The sequence below is a fragment of the Phyllopteryx taeniolatus genome, chromosome 21, assembly GCF_024500385.1.
Source record: "Phyllopteryx taeniolatus isolate TA_2022b chromosome 21, UOR_Ptae_1.2, whole genome shotgun sequence".
Taxonomy (NCBI): domain Eukaryota; kingdom Metazoa; phylum Chordata; class Actinopteri; order Syngnathiformes; family Syngnathidae; genus Phyllopteryx; species Phyllopteryx taeniolatus.
This window is the reverse complement of record NC_084522.1, coordinates 13,577,482-13,596,711: the sequence shown is the minus strand read 5'-3', so window position 1 is coordinate 13,596,711 and position 19,230 is coordinate 13,577,482. Positions and strand designations below refer to the sequence as shown.

General features: G+C 42.3%; 1 protein-coding gene across 4 annotated transcripts in view; it reads left to right on the top strand.

The window, feature by feature from the left end:
* rbms3 (RNA binding motif, single stranded interacting protein) overlaps positions 1 to 19,230 on the top strand; it is a 398,433-nt gene that overhangs the window by 201,190 nt on the left and 178,013 nt on the right. For all 4 annotated transcript variants that reach the window (XM_061760185.1, XM_061760184.1, XM_061760183.1 and 1 more), the window contains one exon: positions 7,189 to 7,280. In XM_061760185.1, coding sequence (XP_061616169.1) covers positions 7,189 to 7,280 — 92 coding nt within the window. The remainder of the gene's footprint in view (positions 1 to 7,188; positions 7,281 to 19,230) is intronic.

Below are 19,230 nucleotides of genomic sequence, written 5' to 3'. Positions count from 1 at the left end.
ACTGCCCTCAAAACAGGAGTTCACAACATTCAGAAACATTATCATCCAATCCCATTATTTTCTTTTAAAACAATCAATTAATTTAATCATTGATTTTTTTTTTTCCAAGAAGAATTAGCTGTTTCCCTTAGACCAGTGGTTCTTAACCTTTTTGGAGGTACGCCACTTTCATCTAGAGTTCACGGAACCCTTCCTAATTTGAAAAATAAAATATGGTTTATTTCAAATTCAAAACAGGTATATATTTTGTCTGTGTAGATTCTCAGTCATTCAGGTCATGCACAAAATGAACCACACATCAGTTGCACACACAATTACTGTGTTAAAATTGAATTTCACACCAAAAAAAAAAAACAAATAAAAAATTCAATTCAATGAAAATTTTCTGTAAGTGAATGTGAATTTTGCTGTTGCCATGCCCCTTGGTAAGTGCCACTCTCATGTCAGAGGAACGGACTTGTGAAAATTCACAACAAAATCTGTTCCTTTTCTTTATTTCTACAATCCTCGAAAAGGGTTCATTGGTAAGAGTAAACATTTTTTGGGGCTCTTTTTTTTAATTATTGGATGCGCAGTGTGGCGCCACAGCAATGCTACTCAACTCAAATGTATTGTTGAAATTTAGTTAAATAATAATGATTTAAAAAAAGAACAAAGCATTTCAACTTGAGGCGCAGCGCCGCAATGGTAAACACCCACCTTGACGCAGTGTTGCGTTATGAATGGCATGAACACGGCATTCGAAATGCAGTGGAAAAAGGCTCTTCCGGATACGTGCACGCATGCACACGCGGTGTGTGTCGAGTCCTCCGTTGAATCCCAGCGACTGGATCACCGAACCCCTGCGTTCGATCGATCCCAAGTTAAGAACCACTCACTGCCTTAGATGTTTAAAAGACCAATGAAAATGCTGTACATGTACTATAATATAATGCCACACGAGTAGTTGCCAATGTCATTCTGTAAGGAAAGACTACACGCACGCGAACCCAACTGCAAGTCTTTCCCAAATTGATACAAAGTCCTGTTTGCGTTTAAAATGTGAGTTATGTCAGTGGTAGAAAGTGGAATGTCTCTTCACGCTGTCTGGAATTCTAAGAAAATCTTCAGACAAAACTTCAGCGTTCACACCGCCGTCATATGCAAGACCTAAGAAAATGTATATCACGTTCGATCTCAGCGAAGCAAACCTCAAAGGATTAACTGAACTTTGGCTTTGTGTGGCTTTTGGTGACACTTCTTCCTAAAAAAGGCCAGCTTCAAAAAGGAGAGAAAATTGCAAACCCGAAGCAATGTGAAGGGAAACACGCATTGCAAACTGTGTCACCATATGGGTTGTTTTTATCACGTGGTTAACTGTGGTTTCGTTTGACATTTATGACAATTGAGCTTTGACACGACTCATCTTTGCATGACGTCTGTCATAAATTGTGTTCCCTTTTCCGATTAACAGTGATTAACTTATTTTCTACACTTATATGACCTTTAAGAATGTTAAAATGTTACTGAAAAAATGTTCTACATAATAAAGGTTTCACTTTTTTTAAGACAATCTAAATTGGAGAATCCACTGTATTTATTTTTGTCCTTATATCACATATGACTGTCTTTTACACTTATGTATGTTACAGAAAATAAGTGTCACTTACCTGTGGTGATATAGTTATAATGTAGTATAGATGTAGTTATAATATTTGACAATTGGATAAACATAACAGCTATTGAATGTAAATATCAAATCTATTACAAGTTAAATGCTTATCATTGTGTTTGACTTTCCGTTTCATTTAAAAAGTTCAGCAGAACGGTTTCATTCCAAAAGTCATTGCCTGATTGCTGTGTACAATTAACATAACACTCGCTGGGCTACTCGCTTCCAAAATAATCTAAAACTGTATTTGTATTAAAGTACTCCAATATAGTGTAAACATCATTCTGCTGTGTTTTGCGACTGTTATTCTTGCTTCCAATATGAGAGTCCACAAATACGTTGAGCCTTAAGATCACACGTTACACAGTTTGTACGCATGTTAAATACAGTAACTGCACAGTTGAGGAGCCAAATACTTTTTTTTTTTACTGGAGGCAGTTTACTGACAATTCAGCCTTCCCCAGTTGACCCCAAGAAAACCTCCTCTTCGACTGCCTTTCATTTGTGCACACACACTTTTCTTCACAGCCGTCTTCCTCCATTCAGGTTTGCCTAAATTTAGGTCAGCGTTCTCTAAAACACTCCTGAAAGATTGATAAGTGCAGTCTTGGTGGTTAGGGTGCATATTAAATGGGTAATTTGAGATTTCCAGATGCTACGTTTAAAATACTCGTAGGCCAGAAGCGGCTTGTTAGCCCCTGTCTGATTCTGCTGTAATAAATTCTAAAATATTGGAATATAATATTTGCCTTATTCATTTCACATTTGAGATTCTGTAAAGTCTGTGTTTTTTTATTTTTGGTCAGGAGACATAGCAAGGCATTTCCCCCATTTCGCAATTGGTAACTGTATTGAATTAGTTAGTTAGAGATTAATTTATAAACTTTTGACAGTTTTTTTTTGTATTATTATTTTTTTGTGGGGGAGAAGTTGCACTGTAATCTTAGCAAAATTGAGTGGTGTGTTATGTACTCTCGTATTGGATTATTTTTGATTGATTTTAATCTACAGTGGGCGGCACGGTGGGCGACTGGTTAGCACATCTGCCTCACGGTTCTGAGGACCGGGGTTCAAATCCCGGCCCCGCCTGTGTGGAGTTTGCATGTTCTCCCCGTGCTTGCGTGGGAGGTTGTCAGATTTGAGAGCACATAAAGGGTTTTCATTTGGATTCTGTGACCTCTGGACTTTATCACCAGCCAGTTAAGGTGGTGGTTGTGGTATTGATAAATGGGAGGTCTGTTCTGACACAACTGATGCGCTTCTTCATGAGGGTGTAACCATTTGGCGAGGTATTGTAATTGGCTTGCTAAATAATAATGTCTGAAGTTTGGTGCGTCCAATCCCCCACTGAGTTTATTTTTCTAAAGGGCGGACAGACAAATTGTATTCTTCTTATTCTTAGAATAGACATTTCTGAAGGCACAGACATAGTGTTTAGAACCCTTTTGGGGTGGACTTGAATGGGATCATGGAAAATAGGTACTGTAGTTGATCTGAAGTAAAGTTTAGATTTTAACGATCGCTATCCATCTCATAAGTGAGATGGGGAGTGTTATGAGATTCATATTGAGACTTAACTTTGACAACAATTGACAATGTGAGTGAGTTTTGCCAATTGCTATATGTAACAAAATTTCTGCTTCTCAATTTTTATTTATTTATTTATTCATTTTTGACAGCTTGGCATCTGTGAGTTGACATTGCAATTTGTCCCTACATTTTTGGTAAAATTCCTATTTGCATGGCCCCGTGGTCTTTGACGATAGATTCTATGACAACTAATATTAACTTCACATAAACCAATTTATGAAATGGTAATGTATTAGACGTACATGATTTTTAAAAAGTGCCACATTCAAGCACCCACTCACACGTGGAGTGACTTGACAGTACATTCTCCAGAGCATCACTAAGTCATTTTCAGTTTTCAGTCATTCTGGCTTTTTGAGTTTTCAAAGACTGTGAATCTGGCTGGCCCACATCATACCGCTCAACACACAGCATATTAACACAACCCCATTTCACAGCCTCCATAATCCTCTCCACAGTAACAAATCTCTCAAAGGTTGACAGCATACCAGAGCTGCTGCCATTTTTCCTCTCTCTACTAACTCTCTTTTTCTTACACACACACACACACACAAACTCACATTTATATTTCTCGCAAATATAGCAATTCTGTCCCTCCACACCTCACCCCCCCCCCCCCCAAGCCCCTTTCTCTCTCACTCTGTATTTCTTCTTTCCCTCTCTCACTCATATTTTCCCTGACATTAACAGCCACAGCCCATCTGGAAATTCATCACACAGAGGAAAGCTGAGGGAATGAAATCCATGGCTGTGATTTATGAGTTATTGTGATCCCGACGTTCTACGGGATGTATCGGAGATGTGGGGGTCACATCCGTGTTAATTAAAATTTGGTGGCGGATTAAAAGCAGTCAATGGTGCCCTCTGATCCACTGTTTCAGAAAGAAAGTGTAATTACAAAAGGATAATGGGCGTTAGGTGGGGGGGGCTTGCTACCGTGGTTACCCCAGTGTTACAAATGATCACACGGTCACACACGTCTTGGGTTTCTCACCATGCGTTGGCCTTTGTATCGTTCTCTTAATAGTGAACGTCTCCTTTATTGTCTGATAAGGTGTGGGCAGTTGATTTTCACTCCCACTATATTAAATATCAATGCTTCTATAAAACTATTATCCCATACAAACCAATCAAGTTTTCTTTCTGGGGTTATATTTATTTATATGGACTTGCACTAAGGAGTTTCGAGTTTGAGGTTGCCAGTAAACATCTAAAAAATCTTGCAATGTTCTGGAATCGCATTCTTTGGACACATGGAACATGTAAACTCAAAAGCATGGAAAGCAACTAATGGCTCCTTATCCAAAGCATTCCACATCGTGTGTCTAACATGGTGGGGCTAGTGTTATGACATGGGCGTATCTGGCAACTAATTTAACAGGATCGCTGATTTTTATTGATGTGAATGGTGACAGAAGCGACAAGATGACTTGTGAGGTGTATAGGGCCATTGGGCAGCCGTGGCCCAATGGTTAAGATCATCGCCTGCCACCGTGGGGGACCTAGGTTCAAAACCCCGACTGGACCATCTGCCAACATCCCCCGGACTCACGGCTGTGGTGTCCTTGAGCAAGACACTGATACCCCGAAATGCTCCCCGGGCGCTTCAGCTGCCCCCTGCTCCAGTGTGTTCCACTAACATGTGTATGTGTTCACTGTGATGGGTTAAATGCAGAGAACAAATTTCGTGTGCATGCATGCATGTTCATGACAATAAAAGATGATTCTTCTTCTCTCAGATGGATTTGCAGATTATGTCTTTACTGTACTGTAAAGCTATTTGCATCGATCCAAAACAAAAAGAAAGACATTTGTGGAAAACACGGCACAAAACTACGGTAAACCGAGGATAGGGGCAATCATATGTACAGCCCGACAGATGTGGATTTTTTGGAGGCCGATCCCAATATTTGTCAGAATAAAGTTCAGATAACCGATTCATCGGCCGAATAATTTAAAAAATATATATATAATGAATAGCTGCTTACAAATAGACAGCATAAGGTGATTAGGGATAGAGATGGAAATGTGTTGACTGGTTCCAGTAGTGTGCTGGACAGATGGAAAAAATACTTTGAGGAGTTGATGAATGAGGAAAATGAGAGAGAGGGGAGAGTAGAAGAGGCAAGTGTGGTGGACCAGGAAGTGGAAATGATTAGTAAGGGGGAAATTAGAAAGGCATTAAAGAGGATGAAACATGGAAAGGCAGTTGGTCCTGATGAGTAGTAAGGCCAGCCATGATGTACGGATTAGAGACAGTGGCACTGAAGAGACAACAGGAAGCGGAGTTGGAGGTGGCGGAAATGAAGATGTTGAGGTTCGCTCTCGGAGTGACCAGGTTGGATAAAATTAGAAATGAAGTCATCAAAGGGACAGCCAAGGTTCGATGTTTTGGAGACAAAGTCAGAGAGAGCAGACTTCAATGGTTTGGACACGTCAAGAGGAGAAATAGTGAGTATATTGGTACAAGGATGATGAGGATGGAGCTGCCAAACAAGAGAGCTAGAGCAAGACCAAAGAGAAGGTTGATGGATGTCGTGAGGGAAGACATGAGAGCAGTTGGTGTTCGAGAGGGGGATTCGGGAGATAGGCTTCCATGGAAAAGGATGACGCGCTGTGGCGTCCCCTAACGCCGAAAGGAAAAGAAGACGATAATAATTGTCCTTTTAGTATTTAACTTTACAAAAGAGAAAAAAATGTAAAAAATTGTCTTATTATTATTATTTTTTAAATCTCTTATCTTTGTCTTCTGTTGTAATGTGATGTGTTTTATAAAAAAAAAAAAAATTAAAATCGGCTTGGCCCAAATTATATGTATGGAGTGAAGTGGAGCAGTTCTGCTATGAAATGTGAAAGTTAAAGGAAATGTTGTCATATTCCTCATATGGTTGTTTTTATAATGCTGAATGCAACGCAGTTGCTCCTTCAGTTGTGGAGTATCATTTCCTACTTCAGCCTGTTAAAGATAAATCATGACACAACCACATGTTTCGAAGCAATCAAAGCCAGTCCAACCTGCATGAAGGCGACAACGGAACCAAGAATCCATTCAGATGCTGATTGACCAAGTTTGTTTGGATATTGAACAATTCTTCCCATATTGTGTAATGAAAATTGTCAATATCTTGAAACCATTAGTAATTGTTCAGGTTTCAGTTTAACCACTGCTTAACACTAAAATAAGTTATTAACTATAATAACTTTAACTGAAGTGACTAACCAATACTGTCAAGGTGACTCACATTTCTCATTTTTAAAGTTCTTACTGTGGGAAGAAAAGGTACGCGAACCCTTTGGAATTTCTCAAATTCAAAATGAGGTCTAATCTCATCTAAATCACACAAAAACAAACAAACATACGTAAAAGCAGGGATAATAGTATTTGTATAATGTCCAACCATTTAAGTCTGTGGCAAACAACTCACACAGAGGCCTTGATAAGGTTAGCGTTTCACAATATGAGAAGTGTAGTGGTTAATCCAGCAGTATTTTAGATGCCATGGCAATAACAGAGACACCATTGTCCTTATTTGAAGCCAACATAACAACCAAAAGATATTTTCTTTCTATTTGTCATGTACTTCACAGCTGTGTGTGTGTGTGTGATTGTGAGAGAGACTGATTTGCGTGTGTTTTGTGTGGAGGTTGAGGTGAGCAGGGTGGCGTAGTTTCTTATTAGAAAATCGCTCATCCGTGTCTCTAATTAAGATGCATAGCATCCCCCTGAACGTCAGTGCCGCTAATTATCAAACAATGTAGTCCTCACCAGATATAAGAACTGGCAGCCTCTGTAGTCATGTTCCTAACCTATTACTGCTACAATTACCAAGCGTCTGTCATTCTCCTTGTTAGGCATGTTTTTTTTTCTTCTTCATTTACCAATGCCTGTCTTTATTTATTTTCTCCCTCCCACCTTTGCATTTCTTCTTTTTTTTTTTTCTCTCTAGGCTATGGCTTTGTTGATTTTGACAGCCCAGCTGCAGCACAGAAAGCCGTGTCGTCTCTCAAAGCCACCGGGGTGCAGGCGCAAATGGCCAAGGTAGGCAGTCTTTCCGCTTCCTTGTGTTACCAGTGGCACTGTGTCACATACAGTATGTCCACCTTCTTCTACTTGTTGAAAAAAAACAGGCACTTAACGCACACTGATATGTACCACAGAGTGTAACTGTCTGACACTTATAATGGAAAATATTTCACACACTTCTTTGGCTTGAATTTATGCACAATGGGTTCAATTTTGATTTAAGAGTTAAATGTGCTTGCGTCTTTATTAGCGATCACTGTCTATGACAGCGTGAACCCCGGTGCTTGCATATTTATGAGTGTGTCTCGTTAAACGTGTATTATTAGATTGAAGGAGCTTGGATTGCACAAGGTTGATGGGAGCTATTTGGTGATGCTTTTACATGGAGGGAAAACAGTGGCAGAGAGTTAATGTTTTTATTTTAGTTCCATTGTTTCTCATGAGCTGGTGCGTCATTTTGAACCATGACTCTGTATTGTGCAGAGGAACCTCTAAAATCAAAGGCATCTGAAGTAAGAAAATTAGGAATGCAATCAAAAATGTAGGGAAAAATGTGCTTCTCGAGACATGCATAACATCACACGAGTCTCAAAGACGAAACAACCCTCACACGACCTCCAAATGTTGAATCTGTGTTTTGCTTTTTCTTTGGCTTTTTTTGCAACCTTTATATTTAAAAGAATAACCAACCTCTTAAAAATAAAGAAGAAAATGAGAACATTTTATGTGAAGTAAGCAGACTTGTCTTTTTTTTCCAGTTGTTAACTTCACTCCCCTCCTTGAGCCGTCACCTTGTCGTGGTGGAGGGGTTTGTGTGTCCCAATGATCCTAGGAGCTAAGTTGTCTGGGGCTTTATGCCCCTGGCAGGGTCACCCATGACAAACAAGGTCCTAGGTGAGGGACCAGACAAAGCACGGCTCAAAGACCCCTAATGATGATGACAAACAATGGACTTCGTTTTCCCTTGCCTGGATGAGGGTCACCGGGGCCCCCCACTGGAGCCAGGCCTGGTGGTGGGGCTCAAAGGCGAGCGCCTGGTGGCCGGGCCTGCACCCATGGGGCCCGGCCGGGCACAGCCCGAAAGGGTAACGTGGGTCCCCCTTCCCATGGGCTCACCACCTGTGGGAGGGGTCATAGGGGTCGGGTGCAGTGTGAGCTGGGCGGTGGCCGAAGACGGGGACCTTGGCGATCCGATCCCCGGCTACAGAAGTTGGCTCAAGGGACGTGGAATGTCACCTCTCTGGCAGGGAAGGAGCCCAAGCTTGTGTGTGAGGTCGAGAAGTTCCGACTAGAGATAGTCGGACTCTCCTCCACACACAGCTTGCGTTCTGGTACCATTCTCTCGAGAGGGGTTGGACTCTCTTCCACTCTGGAGTTGCCCACGGTGAGAGGCGCCGAGCAGGTGTGGGTATACTTATTGCCCCCCGGCTTGGCGCCTGTACGTTGAGGTTCACCCCGGTGGACGAGAGGGTAGCTTCCCTCCGCCTTCGGGTGGGGGGGACGGGTCCTGACTGTTGTTTGTGTCTATGCACCAAACAGCAGTTCAGAGGGGGTGCTGGAGAGGAGGGTCCGTTGGGAAGTCGAATCTCAGATTCAGGAGGAGCAGTGTGGTTTTCGTCCTGGCCGTGGAACAGTGGACCAGCTCTACACCCACCGGCAGGGTCTTCGAAGGTGCATGGGAGTTCGCCCAACCAGTCTACATGCGTTTTGTGGACTTGGAGAAGGCGTTCGACCGTGTCCCTCGGGGAATCCTGTGGATGGTGCTTCGGGAGTATGGGGTATCGAACCCCCTGATACGGGCTGTTAGGTCCCTGTACGACCGGAGTCAGAGTTTGGTCCGCATATCCGGCAGTAAGTCGGACTTGTTCCCGGTGAGGGTTCGACTCCGCCAAGGCTGCCATTTGTCACCGATTCTGTTAATAACTTTTATAGACAGAATTTCTAGGCGCAGCCGAGCCGTAGAGGGGGTCCGGTTTGGTGGCCTCAGTATTGAATCTCTGCTTTTTGCAGATGATGTGGTTCTGTTGGCTTCATCAAGCCGTGACCTCCAACTCACTGGAGCAGTTCGCAGCCGAGTGTGAAGCGGCTGGGATGAGAATCAGCACCTCCAAATCTGAGACCATGGTCCACAGTTGGAAAAGGGTGGCATGCCCTCTCCAGGTCGGGGATGAGATCCTGCCCCAAGTGGAGGAGTTCAACTATCTTGGGGTCTTGTTCACGAGTGAGGGAAGAATGGAACGGGAGATCGACAGGCAGATCGGTGCAGCGTCTGCAGTGATGGGGACTTTGTATCGGTCTGTTGTGGTAAAGAAGGAGCTAAGCCGAAAGGCGAAGCTTTCAATTTACCGATCGATCTACATTCCTACCCTCACCTATGGTCACGAGCTGTCGGTCGTGACCGAAAGAACAAGATCCCGGATACAAGCGGCCGAAATGAGTTTCCTCCGCAGGGTGTCTTCCTTAGAGGTAGGGTGAGAAGCTCGGTCATCCGGGAGGATCTCAGAATAGAGTCGCTGCTCCTCCACATCGAGAGGAGCCAGATGAGGTGGCTGGGGCATCCGATTCGGATGCCTCCCGGACTCCTCCCTGGTGAGGTGTTCCGGGCACGTCCCACCGGGAGGAGACCCCGGGGACGACCCAGGACACGCTGCAGAGACTACGTCCTTCGGCTGGCCTGGGAACGCCTCGGGATCCCCCCAGAAGAGCTGGATGAAGTGGCTGGGGAGAGGGAAGTCTGGGCGTCGCTGCTAAAGCTACTGCCCCCGCGACCCGACCCGGATAAGCGGTAGAAAATGGATGGATGGATTGTTAACTTTACTATCCCACTTGTATGACAAGTACGGCAGATTAGTTTTGACTGAATGTTTAAGTGTTGTTATATCTTAATACTAACAGTGGTGAACTTATTTACTTGCATTTGCATTTCATGGTGGCTACACCTCAGCTGGAATTTAAGATGGATTGGATTGCTTCTTTGGGAATCTATCTTTTTAAAAAAAATCTGAAAAACATGTAGTTCAATCTCTGAGGTTGCACTGTGTTTTAAATATTCCAATTTGACTGGTGCGTTACAAACCTCTGTCAAGTCTCATAAGGGCTCATGGTATTCCAAAATTTGTATCATCAAAAAGTTCATGTACTTTGCCTTTTAAGACTGAATGAAAAATCAGCGTAGGCATACACTCAGCGGCACCACCTCTCATTTTTGATAGAGGAATCTGCACAAGCTAAATCAAGCTATTTTTGTGGCTGAGAGTCTCCATGTCGGTCACACTAAAGCAATGAATATGGTGATGGCTATGAGTGATTTTTCTCACTCGAGATGCTGTGTATTTTATCTGATCCTGAAATCCTCACCCGCCTCCTTACGGAAGCCAAAGAACCGCTGATGAGATGGAGAATGGCGACGGCGCCACTGCAGATGACAGACTTGATGATAACGATGAGGGTGGCAATTATTTTGATCAAATGGGATGAGATCTGACAGCAGGAGATGATATTCTCTGTGGTGCTCAGGTGTGCCATTTCTCAAATGCACCATTTGGCTCTTCCCTCTCCCTACCAGTGTCCTTCTTCCAATATTTATAAGAGGCCATCCTCACAGAATACAGATATAATGTCTTGCTCTTTGCCTGTCTCATTTTAACACCATACTTTGCATTCCTCCCCTTTTATTGGTCAATATTTTCAGGGTAGAGGTCCTTTTCCCCAACACGACAGTGCTGACCATTTTAAGAATGTTTGCATGTGTGTTAACACAAAAAATCCGACGAGTGTTCTGTGCTACAGCACTCTGCTTTTATCACACTTGCGAGAGACATTAAAGAGTAGTTTGCCTTTATAGACTCCCTCTGCATCTCTCTTAAGCCTCTACCAGCTATCACTGCCATCATTCGTCATCTCTTCAACCCCACCTCCTCTTCTACACCAACCCACCTTTTTTTTTAACATATATATGTCTCCTGGAAACATAAACTCATTTGCATTCACATCCATCATGCATTCAGCTGTCAAATATTAATTACAATTTATTTATATCAACAATTAACAATAGGCCACCTTTGAGCTGGCCTAGCCGCCCTTTGTTCGGTGGTGACTGACTAACCTGCCCTTGTTGAGGACAGAAGAAATTTATTTAGAATGCCCCGTTTCCACTGCACTGTACCTTTTCATGTCCATTCCCTATTAACCCATTGGCAAAACCAGGCAGAACAGGTACTATTTCCAGTAAGTGCAGAGCCAATACATACTAATGATGTAAATCACTGCTAAAGGTGCTTATTGTAACATTTGAGAGTACATGAGAAATATGTTAGAAGTTTAGCTCAAGAAATAACACAAATCTAAACTGCTAGGATTACATTTTCATGGACTGTGTAAATGTGTCAGAACGCAAAAAAAAATGCATATCTTCCTTTTCATGCAAGCGCAAGGCTCGCTACTGGTCCGCACCAAAATGGTTGTACTGGCGCAGCGAGGATGTGTCCTTTGCATGCCAGCCAGCGCATTGACAATTTAGTCGCAAATGGTGGTGTAAATTTACGCCTTCTGAGACCATGTCTAAATTTTGGCATAACTCGTCTGACTCGATTTTGGTGAATTTGATCTGGAAACAAGCAGACAGATAGACATGTGGTGCATGACAGACATATTTAATTCCTAAGAACGAGAACAGAGGCCATCAAACTTTCTGAATCATTGTAGAAATCAATTCATTGAATGCATGATTATGATCATCGTGAAAATCATCTATAATCGAGATGATAAAGGTATTACAACCCCCAATTCCAATGAAGTTGGGACATTGTGTTAAACATAAATAAAAACAGAATAATGATTAGAATAATAATTTTCAAATCAGGTTCAACCTGTATTTAATTGAATACACCTAAAAAGACAATATTTAATTTTCAATCTGATATACTTGATTGTTTTTAGCAAATAATCATTAACTTAGAATTTCATGGCTGCAACACGTTCCAATAAAGCTGGGACTGGTGGCAAAAAAGACTGAGAAAGTTGATGAATGCTCATCAAACACCTGTTTGGAACATCCCACAGGTGAACAGGCTAATTGGGAACAGGTGTGTGCCATGATTGTGTATAAAAGGAGCTTCCCTGAATTGCTCAGTCATTCACAAGCAAAGATGGGGCGAGGTTCACCTCTATGTGAACAAGTGTGTGAGAAAATAGTCGAACAGTTTGACAATGTTCCTCAACGTACAATTGCAAGGAATTTAGGGATTCCATCATCTACGGTCCATATCATCATCAAAAGGTTCAGAGAATCTGGAGAAATCACAGCATGTAAGTGGCAAGGCCGAAAACCAACATTGAATGCCCGTGACCTTTGATCCCTCAGGCGGCACTGCATCAAAAACCGACATCAATGTGTAAAGGATATCACCAACGGGCTCAGGAACACTAAAGAAAACCAATGTCTGTAAATACAGTTCGGCACTACATCTGTAAGTGCAACTTGAAACTCCACTATGCAAAGCAAAAGTCATTTATCAACAACACCCAGAAACACCACCGGCTTCTCTGGGCCCGAGCTCATCTAAGATGGACTGATGCAAAGTGGAAAAGTGTTCTGTGGTCCGAGGAGTCCACATTTCAAATAGTTTTTGGAAATTGTGGACGTCGTGTCATCCGGGCTAAAGAGGAAAAGAACCATCCGGACTGCTGTGGACGCAAAGTTCAAAAGCCAGCATCTGTGATTTTATGGGGCTGTGTTAGTGCCAATGGCATGGGTAACTTACACATCTGTGAAGTTACCATTAATGCTGAAAGATGCATACAGGTTTTGGAGAAACATATGCTGCCATCCAAGAAACGCCTATTTCATGGACGCCCCTGCTTATTTCACCAAGACAGTGCCAAACCACATGCTGCACGTGCTACAACAGCGTGGCTCTGTAGTAAAAGAGTGCGGGTACTAGACTGGCCTGCCTGCAGTCCAGACCTGTCTCCCATTCAAAATGTGTGGCGCACTATGAAGCGTAAAATACGACAACAGAGACCCCGGACTGTTGAACAGCTGAAGATGTACATCAAGGAAGAATGGGAAAGAATTCCACCTACAACGCTTCAACAATTAGTGTCCTCAGTTCCCAAACGTTTATTGAATGTTGTTAAAAGAAAAGGTGATGTAACACAGTGGTAAACATGACCCTGTCCCAGCTTTTTTGGAACGTGTTGCAGCCATAAAATTCTAAATTAATGATTTAGTTGGTAAAAACAATCAAATTTATCAGTTTGAACATTAAATAGCTTGTCTTTGTAGTGTATTCAATTAAATATAGGTCGAACATGATTTGGAAATCATTGTGTTCTGTTTTTATCTGTTTAACACAACGTCCCAACTTCATTGGAATTGGGGTTGTATAAAATAAAGGTTAAATTATACCTATGCTACCTATTTCACAGTCCTAACTAGTGTGAGCCAGAAAAAAAAATCAGTAAAATCTACCCAAAAACCATCGGTCCCATACTTCAATATGAGCGTGCATCACCACGCGAGGTGTGCATGCCGCACTGTTGGGTTGACACGTCATCAGTCCATCAACGTGGCATGTTTCATGTCGTTGAGCTGTCGTTTCCCAACCCGAAGGTTGTGAGATCAACCCTCAGCCCAAATCTTAGCTAGTTGTGGATATAGGCGGCTGAACCACTTGTTTTTTTACCGTTCAGAAAAATGCACATGTGCATGCATTAACCCTGAGTTATGACCTGAATGAATGAGCCAAAGATCAGCAGGCAGTTTTCAGGTGTGGCTTGCACAGTCAGCAGGAATGAGCCATCCGTGGGCAGTTTTCACCAGATTCAATATGGCGTTGACCATTGGTGACAATCGATCACTTTGATAGGCATCAGTGCATTACACAAGAAACAGAAGTGACAAAAGCAAACAACGCCAAAGAAAAAGGCATTACCTTATAAATCAAGCTCAGCTAGACGTTCTTCACTTAGATTTGTTCCTGATTGTATTATGAGTGTGTTTACATTTTATTTCATTAATCCCTGACTGTGGAATGTCAAACTGAGTTTTCAGCCATGTTCACTGTATTGAAAGGTTAACCTGGCATCCCACCATTTGTGGAAGGTATAAGCGTGGACGTCCTTCTAGTTGGCTATTAAAGCTTCTTCTGCAAGTCAAAAGAGCCTGAATTATCTGTGTGCCACTTAACAGTTCAACTATATTGTAAGGTAGACAACATGTCTTCGCAACAAATCAGAAATGAGAAAACAGACGTGATCAAGCAGAAAAAAACTGTGCGCCCACGGGGGCATGTGCAAACAGTCATTACAATAGGTGGTTTTTCAAATTTAGGCAACTTTGTCCTGCCTTTGAAATCTGTGACAGTTATCTTAGGTTAGACTTCTAATATTTACCATCAAAGATTTTCAATAGTAATGTTTATCATCGACTAAAAACTGTAAACGAAAACGTATTTCCTGAGCTACTTAAAGTCCTTAAAATCTTTCTTGAGGAATATTATCAAACAAGTCAATTATCTCAACACTTTTACTGTAACTGATAAGAACATGAATCAATGTTTAATATATGTACCATTTCAACTGCTTTTGCACTCCCATCTTGGTGATGAAAGCATCACTCATGTCACTTTCCAAACTAGTTGCCTACAGTCGGTCACTCATGAAAACCACTTGGAGAACCATGCACACTGCGCCACAGTTTAGTCGCGTGCTGTCGTGTCGCTTGGTGGGTGGCTGCTCGAGGTCTGTCTAATTTTTGTTCAGCATCAAGCCTGTTTTGAACTTGATTTCAAGTCAACCGACTTACTCTTGAATCGGAGCCGACTTTAAGAGTCGTCGAGAGTTTTTACTCTTGCAGTGTACAGTTGGGAAATAAGGAGCGATTACTTTTCTAGAACCGGCCATAACGATGAGCCATTTCGCAACGATGGTAAAGCAGTTCCGATGAAATTTCCCCAACTAAACTGCAACTGGTAGAGTTTCACTCTGAATTTTAAAGCAACCCTTGTTCTACCCAGTACGGACAGTTTCCTTCCATGGCTGTGGGTTGCCAAGTAAAAGAAGAAAGTTAGTGTGACTGGTGTTTGTATATAATGTACTCCCTAACAGAAGAGTGAGATAAACTCCATATGTTGTCACAGAGACAAAACACAGAACAGAGCAAAAGGAACAGGAAAACAATAACAAAAAAGCAACAGTATATGACAACAATAACATTACAACAGAAGAGTTGGATTTTATCTGCAGTATATGTGGACTGGGAATGCAGTGCTACACTCTGTGAGGAAGGGATGCGGCGAGTAGCAATTGCTGCCTCACCATTTGTTTCAAATTGCTCTCTAACACACTCACCTTCCATTTTGTCACCTATATTTCTCCACCGCAAAGTAATAGATAAAGAACAAATAGGAGCCCAAGGCTTTGAGCTCATTAAGTGAAATCATCACCGTAATCAATTTGTGCCTTTTTTTTTTTTTGCTGCTGGACTAATGTTGTTAAACTCCATTTTAATAGGAAGAAGCCTTATTTTAAACACAGCTGTGAAGGGACGAGAGATACAAGGGGAAAGTGGAGTATATCTTGATATGCAGTGTGAAAGCCTGATGTCACTCTCTTCATACTCCCCTCGGAATTTGAAAATACCAATGCACCAGAGATGAAACATTGCCCCGCTTTTGTCTTGCCCTCCCCCGGGGATGGTGACAGCGAGAGGGAGGAGACGAGCCATAATTAAGACACCTAAAGGACACTTCCCTCTGTGGCCCCTCTCCTGTCACTCACATCGCACAAGTCACAGATAAGCGCACTTAACATTGCTGGGGAGTATGTGATTTCTGTAACAGGATTATTGAAATCCAAGTAAAATTAATGAATGTTATCTGGATAATTTGCACATCAAGGATGTAGTTACTATCGTTCAATATATATTAATTTCTTATTTACTTGATTGATGATTGATCTTTTTTTTCTCTCCCTGATTTTCTCCGTGAATAACGCATATGGATAAATATTAAAATTAGGTATCTGGGCACGTATGAACATACCATACCATTGACCGAGGTCTGTGCTCACTGTGTGCTGTTCCAATTTTCTAAAAATGTTCCAATTACCAATTTCGAGGGATTAAGAGATTTAAGATCATGAAAGGTAATTTAAAATCATGTTTCATTCAAAACAAGCTTTTGGGCATGAATAATTAGTGAATAGCACTTTCACAATGTGTGTAGTCAGACGCGTCCTTAGTCCCATCCAGTGCAACCTTTAACATCCACTCCTCGCCAAAGGTTGTAAAGAGAAATTATCAACATTTGTTTGTCCAAAAATACACGGCTAAAGGTTTAAAACAATAAGTGAAGAAGCCATATGTCTATTCTCTGTTTCAATTGGTTGAGATAGCTTTCCAGCCTCAGAGGGGGGAAAAGCAAAATGATGAACAGAGTCAATGATAACAGGTAAATGCAGTGTCTAGCTTTTGCAGATGCAAACCTGTCAACCCGCCACTCACCTCGCTCTCCACAGGCGGCCATTTTCCCCTTGAGCCAATCAGACTGAATTACGGGAAGGGCACCCTCAATTGTGGTGTCTGTGTCAGAGAGGTAATTCCGTCTGACAGCTGCTTGCTTTCAGAAAACAACCAGTCTTTATGGAAATCATCCCTATTCTGGATAGTCGCTTTCTGCTGATAGCAGTTTGAATTTGATCTCTTTGTGCAGCAGCAATTAACAAAAACATTGGCATATTCCAAATTTAACTTGGTTTGATTTCAGAAACGGTCTCATTGCCAGGGTGTGAGTCAAGACACACCTCATGATAGGTAATAGATGAGAGCTCCCGCAAGACCATCGCAAACTACCATATTTTCACGACCATAGGGTGCACCGTATTAAAAGGCGCAGTGTCAGTTACAGGGTCTATTTCTGTATTTAACACATACATAAGGCGCATTATTGGGCGCAGGCATGGTAAAGCATACGCTAGCTTAAAACATATGGTAGCATGCATGCACGCTAAAACAATGTTTTTAAAAAGGCAGCGGGAGCAAAAGTGAGTTCGGTTGTACTTTATTGAAGTATTGATCAATGTACTCACGTTATTTTTTTTATCAATCCTCATCCATCAAAGTCCTCATGTTCTGTATCCGAACTGACAGCTGGGCAAGTTCTCCATCAAACACGCCAGGTTCGAGGCAGTCTCGTTGCCGTGCCGCTCCTCAGAAATGATGCCGAGCTTTTACGAAAGCTCAAACAACAGTGCAAGCAGACACGTTAGCCCAAGCATCCACAATACATTCACAAATTGTTGCGGAAGTCGCCCGGCGCTGCCTCCTAGTCTTAGTAAAGCTGTGTTCGCCATCTGTCATCCATCGCTTCCACGCCGCTCGCAACTTCACTTTGAACGCCCCGTTTACACGGATGTCCAGCAGTTGGAGTTCCTTAGTCAAGCCTCCCGGCAAGCTTCCTCACTTGCACTCAGTCGAAAGGTGACTTGAGACGCTTCCCCCGGCTGTTCTTTGGTCATTAATCCATTGCTTGAATTGGTCTTCCAACTCGGGCAACCTCACCTTGTTTCCGCGTTTAGTTTTTCTTTTTTTTTCACGGAAACTCGTCTTCTTGACTTGGTGAAGCTCGTTTTCCTGCTTCCTCCACTTGCGAACCATGGATTCGTTGATCTTGAATTCTCTCGCAGCTGCTCGATTCCCATGTTCCTCCGTGTAACTGACAGCTTGCAGCTTAAACTGTGCTTCGTAAGCGTCTCTCTTTGTAGGTGCCATTTTCGGGGGTCTTTTGCCAAACCGAGGTTGTTTTGCACAATGCACACCCCGGCGCTATATACCTACTGGGGGCGTGGCTTTAGCGTCCTCCTTCACGCACCCTTCCCCTGTCCTCAGGCACATCCGCTTTTCCTCTGTGTAAGCAGCGTGTCGGCAGGAAATGCTAAAAAAAATTACAACAAATAAAAAGCGGAGAACACATCACATTTATAGATGTTGGAACTCTGTGCACACATAAGGCGCGCCGCATTATAAGTCCATTTTGGAGAAAATTTAAGACTTTTAAGTGCGCCTTATGGTCGTGAAAATACGGTAATTGTTGCAAAACATAACGATGGCATTTGTTACAGGCGAATATCTAAGCTTCTGAATGTTCCAGTGAGCACAGTTGGGGTCATAATACGTAAGTGGAAAGCCAATCATACCCCCATAGATTGGCCTCGATCAGGGCGCCTTGCAAGATTTCTGACAGGAGTGCAAAGAATAATCAGAGTATAAGAGTTGTCCAAGAGCCAAGGACCTCCTGTGGAGAGCTTCAAAAAGACCTGGAATAAGCAGGTACTGTTATCACAAGCAAAACGGTAAGTAAGGCACTCCGCCGCCATGGCCTGTATGCACGCTAACCACGCAAGACCCCATTGCTGGAAAAAAAGCACGTCAAAGCTCGTTTAAAGTTTGCTGAACAACATTTGGACAAGCTGGTCGGATGAGAGGATAATAGAACTGATTGGATGCCATAATGCACACCACGTTTGGAGGAGAAATGGCACCGCACATCACCCAAAAAACACCATACCAACAATCAAGTTCACAGGTGGGAACATGATGGTGTGGGGCTGCTTTCCAGCAAATGGTACTGATAAACTTCACATTATTGAAGGAAGGATGAATTAAGCAAAGCAAATTTATTTATATAGCGCATTTCATACACAAGGTAACTCAATGTGCTTTACATTATTAAAAACATTTTAAAAAACATTTAAAACATAAACATTTAAAACAAAGAGAAAATTAAATAAAAATACAATTAAAACCGCATACAGTGCAAGAAATATCATTTAAAAGTGGAAATGTTTAACCTGGACTTAAAAACATTCACACTTGAGGCTGACGTCACTTCTGTTGGCAACTTATTCCATTTATGTGCAGCATAATAGCTAAATGCTGCTTCACCATGTTTGCTTGGCACTCTGT